Source organism: Sceloporus occidentalis, unplaced genomic scaffold, assembly GCF_023333645.1.
Source record: "Sceloporus occidentalis isolate IW3139 unplaced genomic scaffold, rSceOcc1.0.p SCAF_1, whole genome shotgun sequence".
NCBI lineage: Eukaryota > Metazoa > Chordata > Lepidosauria > Squamata > Phrynosomatidae > Sceloporus > Sceloporus occidentalis.
The window spans coordinates 187936165-187952297 of record NW_028316981.1 but is presented as its reverse complement, the minus strand read 5'-3'; the positions used below and the strand labels follow the sequence as shown (position 1 = coordinate 187952297).

The 16133-nt window shown below is 44.4% G+C and overlaps 1 protein-coding gene across 2 annotated transcripts; it reads right to left on the bottom strand.

Annotated features, from left to right (window-relative positions):
- Window positions 1-2773: 2773 nt before the first annotated feature.
- Window positions 2774-15810, bottom strand: ZGLP1 (zinc finger GATA like protein 1). 2 transcript variants are annotated; one of them, XM_089509942.1, is made up of 5 exons: window positions 15264-15810; window positions 13002-13093; window positions 9616-9709; window positions 8315-8446; window positions 2774-2932 (listed from the first exon to the last, which is right to left on the bottom strand). In XM_089509942.1, the coding sequence occupies exons 1-5, from the start codon at window positions 15794-15796 to the stop codon at window positions 2803-2805; spliced, it is 981 nt and encodes a 326-aa protein (XP_089366068.1). In that variant the 5' UTR covers window positions 15797-15810; the 3' UTR covers window positions 2774-2802. The 2 variants fall into 2 exon arrangements, with proteins under 2 accessions (XP_089366068.1, XP_089366078.1); XM_089509952.1 differs by lacking the exon at window positions 2774-2932 and adding an exon at window positions 5913-6766.
- Between the last annotated feature and the right edge of the window lie 323 nt (window positions 15811-16133).

The following is a 16133-nucleotide window of genomic DNA, read 5'->3' as shown; positions in this document are numbered from 1 at the left end:
TTCCTTTTCTCTGAGGCAACATGAGATAGAATGTCTAATGGAGAAATCCATTTTCACTTGCAAACCATGGAATTCTGATCTCTTCAGATTTCGAAGTTAAGACCCATTTTGATCCTAGAACAGCTCACAGATGCATTGTGTGGCAAATACAATTTTCAAAGCAGGATTACTTTTTGGGCTTTCTTATTTTTTTACCATTACACTCCATGCTATGACCCTACCCACCTACTACTGAATGAAGAAGAAATAGCAATGTTCATATAGTGAGTGGTTTAATATAGATATGTCTTTCAATCCTGTATTATTTACAAAATGAAATGGCTGCATTTCTCTTTACATTTTTCATAATCAATCATCTTTACTGCATTGCTTTTTCATATATAGATTGTTCAGTTCTTTCATCATACTATCTCAGCTCATTTACATATTTATCTATTTAAATACTACTGCCATTTCCCCCATCTCTTTTGCTTCTCAACCGAGAGCTTTTTGGTCTATTCGCTTGAGAGCGTATGCCTATGCAAGTCCCTACAGAAATGCTATTCTGCAGGAATTACTGAATCATGATCTCTGGACTTTGCACATAACTGGTGAAGTCTGAGCAAAGACAAACAATGCCAATGGTAAGCCTTCCACTATGCCTGCGTGTTTCCATGGCATGCAGCTCCCTTACCCACAACCAAGAGGCAACTATTGCAGAGGCAAAATGAGGACATTGCCTCTCCTGAATGAGAATTATTCCCCATCTAATGACATTTTCCCCCTTCAGGTTCCAAATTTCTTCTCTTGCAGTAACTTAAAACTTCAGTTGAGCATTTAGAAATCCAAAAATAAAATAAAGAAGGATGTCTGTGTCCTAAAAGGCAAAGTGAATGCAAACAAAGCAGCCCCCTCCAACTCTTTATATTTTATGTCACACCTACACTCTATCCCATGATATCTACCCCACCTCTGGCCAAACGCTGATGCAAACCCCAAAAATGCTGAACAACAGGTCAAAAATAAAAGCTATCAGTGATGTGAACATTGCTCTTTATTTTTGAATACTGACTCTTCCAGCCAAAGGAACACAGGGCAGAGAGATGACAATAACCATCCTGTGGCTGGAGGGTGAAAAGTGGTGTTTCTGCCTTTGCCTCTTCCCTTCCTGCCCTGGATGTTGGGCCTTGAAGCTCCCAGGCTGGATAGAGGAAGGAAGCAAAATATCTCTCCCTTCTTCTGCTGTCAAGGTGGAATGGTTGCGAGCCTCCTTTCTGCGTTCACTGTCTCTTTCTTTTTTCCACAGTATCCAAGGTGGTTCCTTTGACAGCACTAGGCAACGGTGTTTTGTACATTGGACAGGGCTGAGTGTCTTTTTCGCCCTGGGAAGAGAAGGAGGAGGGTGGTCTTTGTCCAAGGTCTCTACCTTGGAGTGTCTGGCAGAGTCCTGCAAGATGGATCCTGGACAATTTCTGCTTTTGTAGGCCAGGCAAGCCTGAGAGCATTATCATCTGGAGAGGTAGCAGGGGAGGGCAAGTGGGCGAGTGGTGGTAAGCTGGTTGGTTGCCGGAAAGCCTGAGGAGTAGCCCCTGTCCACAATGGTGGTAGACCTGGGCAGGCCATTCCCGGCAATGTTACTGATGGCCACGTTGGTCTCCGAGGAAACATCCTGACTGGGCGGATGCTCAACAATGGTTCCAGTTCCTCTGCTTTGGTTGTTGGTGTTGGTTCATGTTGAAGGGAGCGCCTCATCTGCCAGACGGTGGGTGGAGGAGAGGGGCTCCAAGGTGCAACAGGGATGATGCTGAAGGTTGGCATGGGGAAGATGGTGATGGGCACTCCTCTGCTACCTTCTCTTCCTTGAGCACTTCCTCCTCCACTTCCTTCTCTTCCTCTTCCTGCCTTTTCAGGAAATGTTCGCAGATCCTTCTCTATCTTATCCTCCTCCTCCTTGTTCTCCTTGTCCCATTGCTGCCGGATCTCTTCCAGGGACCTGTCTCTCCAATAATCCAGTAGGAGGGATGTCTGCCTTGCCTTGCGGGCAGCTTCCTCCCTCAGGTGCCACTGGGCACGGCGCATTGCCTCCTCTATCCGGCGCTTCTGGATGGTTTCTCTCTTTCTCTGGGCCTCCTCTGCCCGTCGGGGACCCACTTCCCAGATGCAGCGCCTCAGGCAGTCTCCTTCCTTGGGTTTCTTCTTGACTGGGACTGGGGGCGGCAGCATTGTTTTCAAAGTAGGAGCATCCAGGGTTCTTCCCAAGGCTTTTGCTTTCTCTACAACAGGAAGGCCCTTGTTCATTTTGATGCTTCCCAGAATTAAAAGATGGGTTTGAAAAGGGAGGAGAGGGTCCAAGATGGTGCTGGAGGAGAGGACAGGCAGAAAGAGTGAGAAAGGCCTCTCTCTATTTTGGGCAAATTTGCAAGAGGGGGGGATTGTGAGGGGAGTGATGAGGTGCAGTGGGGGCCATTGTGAGGCCAGAGGCCCCATGGAGGGTCCCCATCCCCCTTTGAGCCCATCTCTTGCTTGAGAGGCTGGAGGTTGCCAAAGTTTAAACTGGAGAGAGTCCCTCTCCTGGCAAGGGTTGTATAGAAGAGGGAACCTTTTGGGCAGTTGTGGGTTGTGATGTGGTTGCCTGAGAAGCCATACCTGAGGAGGTTCTTCTACACAACCTTGTAAGGGACAGGAGCCATCTCCAGTTTCCCCTCTGGCAGCCTTCCTTCCCAGTTTGGCCTTAGTGACCCTCTGGGGGCACAAGATTCCCCTTGGATTTAACAGACACCTCAGGGCTGCTTATCTTGTAGGTGACATTTTGTGCATTTTAGATTAGATGTGAGAGCCCAGAAAAGGCTTCTTTGGAGCCATAGGAAAGGAGGATTGTATGTTGTTGTTGTTGTTGGCATTGTTCTTGTTGTTGCTGCCGCTTCTGTATAATCTCCTGCCTTTCATCTCAGAACTAGACGTTGAAGCACACACAGTTAACATACTTGACAAATCATGTTGAATGGATCTCCACCTAGCAGTACATCCAAACCCTTCAGTCCAGATGGCTAGATTTGAATGGAGTGCTTTTGGTATCCAGTTAATAGCAGAGCTATAGAGCAGTGATTCCCAAACTTTGGTCCTCCAGATGTTTTGGACTTCAACTCCCCAAATTCCTGACTGTTGACCATGGTAGCCGGGACATCTGAGAGTTGAAATCCAAAACACCTAGAGGACCAAAGTTTGGGAATCACTACTTTAGAGCATGACACATCTATAAAATAAACCCCCCTCAGTAGGTTTTTCATAAACTTTTGAAGAGAATGGGGAAGACCAGCGTGTTTTAGGGCAGCACTATTAAAAGCAGTGGTCCGTGAACCAATGCTGGATTGCGAGCCACTGGCTTGACAATCCTCAAGAAATTTCCAGGAATACAAGAAATAGTGGTAGCCCATGCATGCAAATATGGAGCTAGTCCCTGGCACATTGGGGGGGGGGGAACTCTGCCAGTCCCTCATATCAGATAGCTTAAGAAGCACTGTTTTAGGTCTCCTTCCCTGGAGAACCTGGAAATAAAGTTTCCATGAAGGGAGCTGGGCATTTGTGCAAAGAATTCTCAGCATCATCACCAAACTTCCATTCCTAGGCAGCCTAGCCATTTGTGGGGCTAATGGGAGTTGGAGATTATCTGCTCCCTATACCTAGTCTAGACTGACTGACAGAAGCTTCTGAGACTGCAACACAGAGATTTTTCTACCTGCTGGATGCCAGTGACTGAATCCAGAGCTTCCTGGAAACGGGTGGACACAAATCTGTTTCAAAGCTCAGAACTAGTTTTCCCTCACAATCAAAGCACCCCTCACAGATGGCCATCCAGCATCTGTTTAAAGACCTCTAAAGAAGGAGTCACCACTAGTCTCTCAGGGACGTAGCCAGGATTTTAGGAAGGGGGGGGGGGTCCAGACTAAGTGCCACCATTATAATGGGGCTTGGGTGCGGTGGCGCAGCAGCACGCACCATTCATTTTTCTAATGGAAGGGGGGGGGGGGGTCCGGACTCCAAGAACCCCCCCACACACACACACGCAGACTTGAGGTCATGTGGACAGGAAGCCCCATTTAGATGAATGGCATGCATGCCTGTGGTGCACATGCCACACCACTCCCGCTAATATGTCCCATTCATCTAAATGGGGCTCGAGCATGTGTGGAATTGGCTTTATGCGGGGGGGGGGGGAAATTGGATCCCCCACATAAAGCAAGAGTCTACTGTATTTGGTTGCAGGTAAATGTTTTCTTTGGCCTGTTCAGTGTCTACACACTATACCACATTCTAGAGGGGACCCAGGAGAATTCTGGTATTCCAGAATTCACTCAACAACATACTGTATCTCAATGTAAGTCAGCTCACATGGAGAGTTTTTATTGGATGTTACACCACAGCCATATTCAGCTGATGGAGGCACAAGTCTACTTGCAGAAGACGGAGGGATGCCCAGCAGACAGGTTACATGCAATGGGCCAGAGGCCTCTGCTCCTCTTATTATGTTCCTTGCAACCCATCTGCAAGTGTGGGCAGAGACCCAATGTGAAACATGCACCAACATACATCACATGGTGTTTCATAATTGTGCAATGGAGTTCCAGACATGAGCATTTAGCAGTCATCCACAGAACTTGTGTTACTGATGTATCCAGTACAGAGACTACACAATGTAAATGGAACATAACTCTGTTGTTGTTGCTGTGAATTATGGTGACCCTAAGGTAATCTTTTCATGGGTTTTTCTTGGCAAGATTTGTTCAGAGGGGTTGCTTTTGCCTTCCTCTGAGTATGTGAGAGAGTGTGATTTGCCCAAGGTAATCCAGTGGGCTCACATGGTCGAGCAAGGATTCGAACCCTGTTCTCCATAGACGTAGCCCAATGCCCAAACCACAACCTTATGCTACAAAAAAATAAAAAATAGTGGATTGTGTCAATTCCATGGTAATCATTAGGTGATCTTATCTACTCAGTGTTTTCAAGAAATGAGAAAAGCTTCCAATTAAAAGAGTTTCTTTGCCACCAGGAAGCTTAGGGATCTTGGGGGTAGCCTGCTCCCTCAGGAGGCTATTCTGCTTGGAGTAGGGAAATGGCCAGGGCAGGAGACCCAGTCACTCCTGAATGTCCGCTCTCACATTGTGGATCTAAACTTGGTTCTCTAAGAAGCTAGCAGGAAGGAAAGAAGTGTGGTGGCAACTGGGCAACATTGGCTGAGAAATGTGAGAGTGAATCTGTTCACTCATATTGAGTACCGAATCAGATTCAGATACAGGCCAGACAGAGTGAATCTGACAGGACACAAGCTGGAGTCTGTTTGAAGGCCTACTCCATGGCAGCACAGACAGCAGAAAATTTGGTGTTTTTTCCTTCTTCTGCCACCATTATATCTGCAAAGACCTATCCAGCAGACTTGTTTATAGCCAGTTGAGGACTCTTACCCCTTGGCTCACAAGAGGTGAATATGAACCCTTTGGTAAAGACCTTGCCCATAAAATCACTTCAGTCTATTCTGACTATTCTGAACCTCGTTTGTAGGTTTCCACTGAAATCATAAGAAAACACTCCAGTTATATTCTTAAACTGAAAAGCTACTTTTCCTTCTGCTATTTCGAAATCTCATTCCAAGTTAGAAAAAAATAGCTGCAAAATTTTGTCTTCTGTTTAGTTACAAAATAATAGACAAAAAGCAATCACTTTTACAAAAATCTTGAATTAGCATATAAAATTTTTTTAAGTTTCAGAACAAAGAAAACGAACAAATTGTTTTTAATTTTAGAAAACAGCAAGTCTGTTTTTTCTTTTAATTTCTTTTTTGCTCTGCTGTATCAGGTGGAGAAAACATCAACCAAACACTTCAAATAGAAATGTTATTTACACAAAATAAACGAAAACATTTCAAAAGGAAGCCCATAGAGTCAAATATGACACAGTCCTAACTGGAAAGTACTAGACTTCTAAACATATTACAGACTAGTGGAAGCACTGATATTCACATGAACATGTTTGTTCCATGCTGTACCAACAAGAGAGGTTTATCAGCATCTTAAAAAAAATAAATCACCACCCAGTATAAAAATACTCTCTATTTTAAACAGTACGCTTGGTATAATTTGTAAACAGGCAAAAAAGTAGATAAACTTAATCAGGAGTTCAGGAAAGTACTCAAACACAGGTGACTAGTTTTGTTCTTTGCTCCTGATCTCATAAAAGCCTTCCTCTTTTGGAAGTGAAGGCATAATTTGTTTTATACAAACTCCTTCCAGAGATTTCACTTCAGGGGATGCATTGCGTTGCCTTTCCGCTTCTTTTCTAGGGAAAGCATCCAGTCAGCAGTCAGGCATCCTCTCCAAGTTCTTCAGAACCAGGGAGGATAAAGGGCTTTGCACTTTCCAATGTGATGGACAGGAATAATCCCATGAAAGTGTTTTAAGCATCCCTGTTCTCCATTAATCATCATTTCTGTCTTAGATGATCAACTGAAGTACCACCTCTCCTCTTGAAACAACTTCCATTTTCTTTCTTACCTCTTCTCACTCCAAACACAGACACAGATACACACATATAGACAGACAGACAGATAGACGGTGCAACTAAACATCGACAAAAGAAACACCCAAACCAAAAAATGATGCCCGCTGAGTCTTGGTCAATAAACCTAAATGCCCTCCACCTAGCAGTCCATCCCAAACTCTCAGTCGGGTTGGCAAGATTTGATAAGAGCTATTTTGGAATCTGGTTAGCAGCAATGCTTTAGAACGTGGCACATCTAGAAAAGAAAAGAAACCTTTTCAGTTGGTTTTTCATAAGATGGTGGTGTGAGAGGGGAAAGAACCAGTGCATTTTAGGGCAATACGTGTTGGTCTGTGAGCCACTGGCTGCCAGTCCTCAGCAGGTTTCCAGGAAAACAAGAAATAGTTGTAGTCAATACATGCAAATATGGGGCTGGTCCCTGGCCCATGGGGGGGGGGGGGGGGGAACCCTGCCAATCCTTCACTTCAGATAGCTTAAGAAGCACTGATTTAGGACACACATCTTTAAACCAATTGCTTTTTTCTCCTTCTCATGAGAACCACAAAATAAAGCTCCCATGAAAGAGGTTGGGCATTTCTGCAGAGAATCCTCAGCACCATCTCCCAACTATGATACCTAGGCAGCATAGCTAATGGGGCCAACAAGAATTGGAATTCAAAAGTTGGAAGGCTATCTGTTTCCCACACCTAGTCTATACTGACTGGTGGCAGCTCCTGAGACTTCTAACCAGAGATCTTTCTACCCAGAGCACTGTTGTATTTCAGCGCTAAACCTAGAGCCAAATATGTTGCAAAGCTCTGAACTAATTTTCCACTGGGCAGGGTACCCATCTTTATGCCTTGTTGGGCATTTCACAACCCCTTTGCAGAGTCCATCTAAGACATACTATAAAACATCAGGAAATATCCCAGTACATTCATTAAAGTTTATGATCTGTTTATGTTGTCCTACATTTGTAACTTAAAAACCTGTAACCATTATCTCTGTAGACAAGGTCCCTGTGAAAAAACTCTTATGAATGATTTAACCTTGTGGACGGACATTTATTTCTATGCCATTGCATTCAGGAAACAAATTGTCCCTTTAAAATAAAATTTCTTGCTTTTACAAGCAAAAAATTGCTTGTAATTTTGCTTTTATAATGAACATGAAATTGCATGGTTTCGCAGGGATGGCAAGAGAGTTTCTAGGGCCCAGAGTTGATAGGATGTCTGGGCCCATGTTGCACCCTTTACAACAGGGGTAGAAACTATGTGGCTCTTCCAGTGGTTGTGGGACTGTACATCTGAATAGCTGCAACTAGAACACTTCATGATAAGGAATGCTAGTTACAGTCCAACATCATCTGGGAGGAATGAATGTTGCCCATCCCTGGACTACAGGGTCCCATTCATAGTGTGCAATGTGCAGACATAAATAGTTGTGCAATGGAGTGTCAGACATGAGCATCCATTATAGGGATGGATCAAAGCAAATGGAACATAACTGTGTTGTTGTGCTCCTTCAAGTTGTTTCTAACTTTTGGTGGCCCTAAACACCATAATGATATTTTCTTGGAAAGATTAGTTCAGAGGGAATTTGTCCTTGCCTCCCCCAAGGCTAGGAGAGTGTGACTTGTCCAAGGGTTTCCATGGCTGAGTAAGGATTCAGACCTTAGTCTCCAGAATTATATTCCAATGTTCAAACCACTACACCATGCTAGCTCTCACTCAACATAGCTCTGTGGCTAATTATTTACACTTTGCAGTAAAAGTTTCATGAATCCATACATATACACATTTACCTTTTCCCACATTTTGGTTGGGTTGCTACTACACGCAGTCTTCCTCCACAATTGGAGCAGTGTGAGTAGGGTTTCCCACCATGCTTTGGAATATTCCAACACCGAAAACACCGAATTCTGTACTTTTTGTACCTATGGGAGAAACATTCCCAATTCAGTTGGTTAAGTTATGTGGTTGGTCATTGCCACTTATTAATTCCGTTGTGTTTTGATTCTTGTAAGTCATATCAGTCAATCTCCCTCCCTCCCCAACTCTAAATTCCAAAATAATTCCAAATGGCATGAAATGGAGGGGCACTTTGGCTGGCATCCTGTGAAGGACATTCTTGTTGTTGTTATGTACCCTCAAGGTGTTTATGACTTATGGTGATCCTAAAGCAGGCTTATCATGGGGTTTTCTTGGCAAGATTTATTCGGAGGGTTTTACCTTTGTCTTCCTCTGAGGCTGAGAGAGTGTGACTTGCCCAAGATCACCCAAGGCTGAGTGGGGATTTGAACACTGTTCTCCAGTGTCATAGTCCAATATTCACACCACTACACCACTCTGGCTCTTATGCATGCACAGGTGCTTGTTGGGGTGCTGCTGGAGTTGGAATTTCTTTTCTCTCTCCACAGTGCTCAAGACTGCCCCGCAACCTACTGAATAGCCTCTGAAGCCCCTGTTTGATGGGGAGCAGGGCAAATGTCATAAGTGTTCCTGATAGCCAGACACGAAATGATGGTATCAGTGCTAAGATCTGCTGAGGCCCTATTGATGGGGGTGTCCCAGTTCTGCTATAATCATTTTGTGTCTGGCAATGGAGCCGTAGCCAAACATATTAAATAAATAAATAAATAAATAAATAAATAAATGCTCTATACTGGCCGGCACTTTGGGCCGGCATGATGATGGAGTCAGGGCATTGTGTCCAGATGACGTACACCCCGACTCTGCCCCCACGGTGTCATGATGCCGCATGCTACTCCACATGGCATACAGCATCATGGTGCTCTTCCAATACTGCATCCATATGACACAGTGCCGAAGGAGCGCCCTATAGCCGCACGATTGTGGCTATGGCACCCTTTCTAGAGTGCAAAAAGGAGCTGTTTTTTGCTGCTCCTTTTCTTGCCCTAGAAAGGCTGGATTGGGGCTGTGGTGTGCAGTTGCCACAGCCCCAATCCAGCTAGGAAACCTTAGGGATTGTATGTACAGCCCCAAACTAAACTTCTGGAGAGCTGCATTTCATGCCCCCTGCTTTAGACAAAACCACAGTAAAATTTTCTATGATATTTCAACATTGATTAAAATAACTAGGTACCTAATGCCACAGGCATTGCAGAGAGGTGTCCCATCTTCAGCATCTCTCCAAAGTGGTGTTTTCCTGGTCTTGCAAGAAGCACAACGTTTATTCCCTTGAAGCAAAGAGACACCTTGATCAAACAACACTCCTAAACAACTCAGGTTAATTAAGTCTGCAGAAGCCAATAATGCTATAGCCCTCTCCTTCCTAGTTTCTCTCCGATTCAAATACTTCCAATACTAGGACAAGTCATCCAGGTATTCATTTGCCTCTCAATTTTTATTTAAAGAAGGCATCTAAATTTTTTAAGACGTCACTGAAGACAACCTGGGAGAAATGTCATTATCAATATTTCAAAATTGCAATCATTATACAACAACATGTCAGATTTCAATTTCAAAAATATATTAAAGAATAAGAGTGTCATAGATGGAGGAGTCAAGACCCAACTGAGGGCTCATTCCCACTGGCAGAATTCCCCATGTTCAAATTCGGCTCCGCCCCACTATAGCAATAGATTCCAAAAGGTCCCTCATTCTCACTATGAAAGGGTTTTTTTCTGACCCCTATGAACTCGGTTCTCCCCCCCCCCCTTTTTTTGGCCCTTTTTTTAGTTTCCACTGGCTCCCCTGCATGTCAAAGGCACGTCAATCATTGTGACATAAGCAGCTGGACTGACAAGCCCGTACGAGGGTGGTGGTGGTTAAATGGAGGGCATGTCCTGGTGAAGGAGGGCCCATGGGGATGGGTGGATTTCCCTTGCCATCCCTGCCTTCCTTCCTCTGTGGGGTACCAGTGGGTTTCCTCCCCCCCTCCCTGCCGCCATTGCCACATTGGTAAAAGCCTGATCCATGGGTGGCAGTGGGGAGGGAGACCCCCAGGGGTCCCTCTTGGGCCCCTGCTAGCATTGGATCGGCTGCTCCATGGGTGGAAGTGGGGAGGTAATCTCGAGCGGAGAGGAGGAGGATGGAGGCAAGGCCAGGGGAGGGAGCGTGGACACCGAAGAAGGGGCCAAGGCAAGGCCGGGGAATGGAGCGCTGAGGCTGGGAGAGGGAGCCATGAGGATGAGGGCACCTTTTTTCTTTTAATCGCAAAATCAGTAGAATGGCTTAGCATCTACCTGCTTTTGCAAGTAGTTGCTTTGCCAATCTATCAATTTTGTGATTAGTTTTTTTCATTTATTTTTAGAAAGTACCCAAAACGGTAACACTGTGGTGTGTGTATGACGGCTCTGGGGATGGGCAGCACACACCCCTCCATTTGTACCTCCTCTCTGAAAGAATCATTCCAATCTGGTGTTCCCACTTATTGGAAATGGGTAGGAATCGCTTCTTCGCAAAAGAACCTCAAAATAATTGCTACCAAACAACCCCGGGCTTTTTGTGTTTAATCTGCATTTTTTCCTATTGGAATCGATCCAATGAGGATCGGGATCAATTTCCAATGGGAACTAGGGGCATATAGCTCGAAGCACAATTCAGAGCTTTTCGTAGTGGGAATGACCGCTGAGAAAAGGAAACTGAGGGCCTGAACAGGCAGGCCAAAAACAAAACAAACAAACAAACAAAAAACAGCTTTGGGCCACTTTGGAGGTATGCTGTTTAAACAATGCATGCTTCCTAAGAGGCTGGGAGCTGCACTAAAGCTGCACTTCAGTCCTAAGGACCAGAACACAGTTTCTGCATGGCTTCTGGCCTCTTACGATGCATGCATAATTTAAACAGCACAGCTCCAAAATGGCCTGAAGCTGCTTTATTTTGGCCTGTCTGTTCAGGCCCTAATTCCTTTTATCTCCAGTCACTAATTATAGATATTCCACTGATATTTTACCAGTGTGTGTTGGAAAAACAAGCATTTTCTCTCACACACTTCTTACTGCTGTTAGAGCCATTGGGGATTTTTTTTATAGTATATGGGGGGCCCTGTATGCCTCCTGTTCTTGGTACAGATTCTTCATCAGGACTATCAGGTGTAAAGGCATGCTCATGTCTTTGAGTGCATTCCATAGGTTTCATGATCAGTATAATCAAATGTTTTGCTATAGTCTATGAATCACATGCTGATTCCTTTTTGGAATTCTTTGGTGCATTCAATTATCCTTCTTATGTTTACAATGAGGTCCCTAGTACCCCTTCCTTTTCTGAATCCTGCTTGCACATCTGGGATTTGTCTCTCCATGTTTGGTTGGAGTCTATGCTGCAGAATTTGTGGCATTATTTTGCTTGCATGTGAGATTAGTGCTATTGTCCTATAGTTGCTGCAGTCTTTTATATCTCCTTTCTTGTGGATTGTTGGCCACCTCTTTGTTTTCCATATTTGTTGGCATATTTCAGTTAGCACTAAAGTTACATCTGTCTGTAGGCACTGTAGCAGGCTAATACCCTGGGATATACTCCTTTATCCCACAGTGTGTGTCTCTAAACTCAGGCAGTCACAGGCATCTATTTGCTTCCTGTATAATTAGAGAGACATCAAACTTGTCAGTTTCATCAAATACCAGTGGACCTTGCCATATGAAGTAACTCTGGATTGTTGATTTTGAAATAAAGGAAGAAGCTACTTTGTTTTTCCCTCCCCATGCCATGCCACCTCAGCAAACACACCATGCTGGCAAACCGGTATGACTGAAACTGTCTGTTGTACTGTAGCTTGCTTCATAAGAAAATAAAATAGCTCAGTTAAACTCTCAGCCGTGGTTACATTGTAAGCCTCCTTGGGTTCTGGTAAAAAGGTGGGAAATTAAGTAATTAACTACCGTACATAAATAAAATCCTCAGTATCATATATAGACTCATGGATGTATGTCCATGTTCCTGCCAGCCTTTTGGAATTCAAGACACCTTCAGGATATTGTGTTGATGAGTCATCCAGGATTTATCCCCCACCATCCACTTCTGTGCCACAATACTATTTTTCCCAGTGTTGCACCCTGTGATGGTTACCTACTAGAGCTGTAATCAGGATGATTCCCAATCTTCCTCTGTCAGTGTAACATTCAGTCTCTGCTTATAGAATCAGCAATGGTAAAACCATGGTTATGAGACCATAATGACAGTGCAGGTGTTTGATCGCATTAAACACTCAGTTGCCAAGTCAAATGACTTGCAGTGGGGGCCAGGATTCATTGGCCTGCCAAATATTTTTTAGTCTACAACTCCCAACAGCCCCCAACAACATGATGGGGGTTGCAGTCATAAACACTGAAGGGAGGATGACAGTTCCCAGCCCTGCTAAGTAGATCCGATCATTAGCCTGGGAGTTCCCACAGTCTCATCTAGCTTTCGGATCCTTTCTTCCCTTGAAGAGAAACAGAATGCAACACAACATTGGTATCATCCATCAGAACCTCAGTGATTACCAGGTGATACTACATATACTTAGTGCCTCAAAAAAGGGGAACATACTGTGGGTAGAGAGACATCCTTCTTCCTCCTCCGAACTGCCCGTTCTGCCCTCTTCTTTTGCTAAAGGGACTCTTCTTTTCCTCAGTTTCCCACTGAACACAGATTAGATGTGTAATATTTTAGACTCTCTTTTTATTTTATTTTTTTGTTTTACTTAGCTCTACACGCTTACATATTAAACAGGAATAGTGTCCCATCCAAGTCTCCAGTATTCCTATTAGGTAAAATGGTTCAATTATCTTAGGAGATAAATACTGTGGGTGGGGAGGTTATGATAAGGAGAACAGCAGGGGCAGTCTCCTTGCTGTTCTTTGTGAACTCTTTGGACTTTATCAGACAAGGGAAATTGGAAGTATAATCCAATGGCAATCCGGGCGAAATCATGGGGTTTCACGTTATTGTGTGATAGACTACCACATGCAAATTCAGGCGATGACATACTATTTTCGAGCAATGGGAAGCCAGTTCGAACACAATTTGCATTCACGTAAATTCGCTGAACTAGCGAATTCACATAAATGCGTTTTGGCCCCACTTTTTTTCATTCGAAATTAAGAAAAATTCCTCCCATGTGATAAAGTCCTTTCTCTCTGTACTACATAACCTGTCCAGCTCATGCACCTTAAATAACTAGCCTGCTGTTTCAGAGATAATGGAAAATGCTATCACATCCCAAGCAGTGAAGAAGTTTTAGTTGCCAATCCATCAGCCTCTGTACATCTGTCCTCTACCTCAGACAGCAAAGTATCTTGAACCTGCCCTGTTCCCTCCACCTTTTCATTTGTCACTCTGCCTACACAGAAGACAACTGGGCAAGCAACTGAATCTTTCTTCAGAGTTGGTGATGGGAGGGGTACTGAAAGAGAAGGAGGTTGTACTGTCTTGTCCTTTCACACCATCCAGCATCTTCCACCTGAAATGGCCACCTCCCTCTCGCTCCAATGAGATAATTATGCAAACAGAACACAACACAATAATATCAGAATACACCATAAGATGAAAAAGTCACTTTTACACACTATATTGACTTCCCTGTAGGACTATACCCACTGAATCTGGTTTATACCAGTTCACAATAAGAAAGAAAAAAAAAGGTAAGAATGTAGGAAGTGGGCTTTTAAGAATTGTCTAGCCATTTTGCTGAGTAACATATGTTTTGAGAGCTAGATATGGGAAATACCCAGAAAAATGCCACAATGTCTCAATTTGGGCAAAAGCTACAAACCTATAGATTTAAACATCTGGGTTCTCTGCTTTTAAACTCTTACTAGTGCAGGGACAGGACTACCATTGCTGTCACAGATCTTTTCAGACCACTACCCACATGGTCCCCAAGCATTGGTTATGCCGATTAAAGCTTGGGGATCAGGGTTCTTGCAGTGCAACAGCATGTGTTGCTAGACAGAATTAAGAGAAATGCAGGGCTGTTCCTTCCAAAACACATGGAAGCATAAGGTAGGAGGGAGGGAGATGCATTCAGGCACTGGAAGGGCAGGGGTGTGTGTGTGTGTGTGTGTGAGAGAGAGAGAGTTGCTGGCCCTGCTGTGCCACTTCAAGTGTGGACTGCATCCTTCAAATGTGGTGAAAGGATCCTGTGGATGAGACACCTAAAAGACTCCTTGTTCTCCACTGCTCTGTTTAGTTCCTACAAATTCATACCTGTGACTTCCATAATAGAGACAATCCATCTAGCATGCAGCCTTCCTCTCTTTCTGTGTCCCTGCACCTTTCCTAGCATTATTGCTTTTTCCAGTGAGTTATGTCTTCTCATGATATGACCAAAGTACAACAAAGTTATTACAGTGGGCCCTTGGTATCTGCTGGGGTTTGGTTCCAGGACCCCCCATGGATACCAAAATCCATAGATGTTCAAGTCCCATTAAATACAGTACAGTGGATATTAAAATGGCATCCCTCATATAAAATGGTAAAATCATGGCATGCTTTTCAGAATATATATATATATATATATATATATATATATATATATATAATATTTTCAAGCCATGGATGCTTGAATCTGTGGATAAGGAATTCGTAAATATGGAAGGCTGACCGTATTTATGTCTTGCTTTCCCCCCAAAATTGGGACTCCAAGCGGCTTACCATTTAAAACCACAGTACCACGAAAACAAAAATACAAAAGTGACCATTAAAACAGAATTAAGCTCTTACAATATTAAAACAGTTCACTTGCTGTTCTTGTTTTTGAAAATAACAGAATACAATTAAAAAGATAAAAGCATTTAAAAAGTACAGTACCTGCTGTACCGGGGACATATGAGGAGCCTGCAGCCCTTAGAGCTGCCAGGGCAGAGATGCAGCTGCATCTGAAAGGTTACTCCTTGGAAAGCAGGATCCAGGGGCTCACAGCTCCGCTGGGGGTTGGACTGCTTGCGGGAAACTCTCCTGGTGCCTTCCCTTGGAGACTCAGATTTATGAGGAACACTGATCCCTAGTGGCTGAGCTGCCTGGGCCTCTTCCAGGCACGTCGCCCACAGATGGTGACCTCCATATTCTTTGGCACAGGCAATGGGGTTCCACTCTTGCATGGGCATCCCAACCCCTGGCTCTGTTTCAAGGCTGGAGCAATGGAGGCTGATGAGGCTCAGGGTGTCCAGGGATCCGAAGGAGGTCTGTGCCCCCTCAGGGAAGCAGGCTCCATAGCCATGGGGCACCATGGGGCCATAGATGGCTGTGGTGGTGCTGGTGGTCCCAGACTGGGAGAGGAGTTGGGTGGTCTCCTGCAGGAAGCTGAGGGCTTGGCTCTCTGGGATCTGGAGGCAGCAAGCCATGCCGATGATGGGGTCGAACCTGGGGGAGGGGGGAGAAAAAGAAGGAGAAAGACAGCACAAAGGAAGAGTGGAGAATCCTTTCAAATGACGTACTAAAAGAAATGACAGAATCATAGAGCTGGAAAAGACCCCAAGGACCATCCATTCCAACATGCCCATAGGGAAACTTTGGGAGATACTTGCCCATAGGATTGTATTGCTAATAAGGAAATGCAGCTCCCCATAGTATTCCAGTGGTGTCACTAGATTGACACACAAAATGTGGATCACACCAGGTGACCTCAAGGAAAGGGGTGACACCTGGTTGGACCCTATTTCCATATGGGAAGTTAGCAAT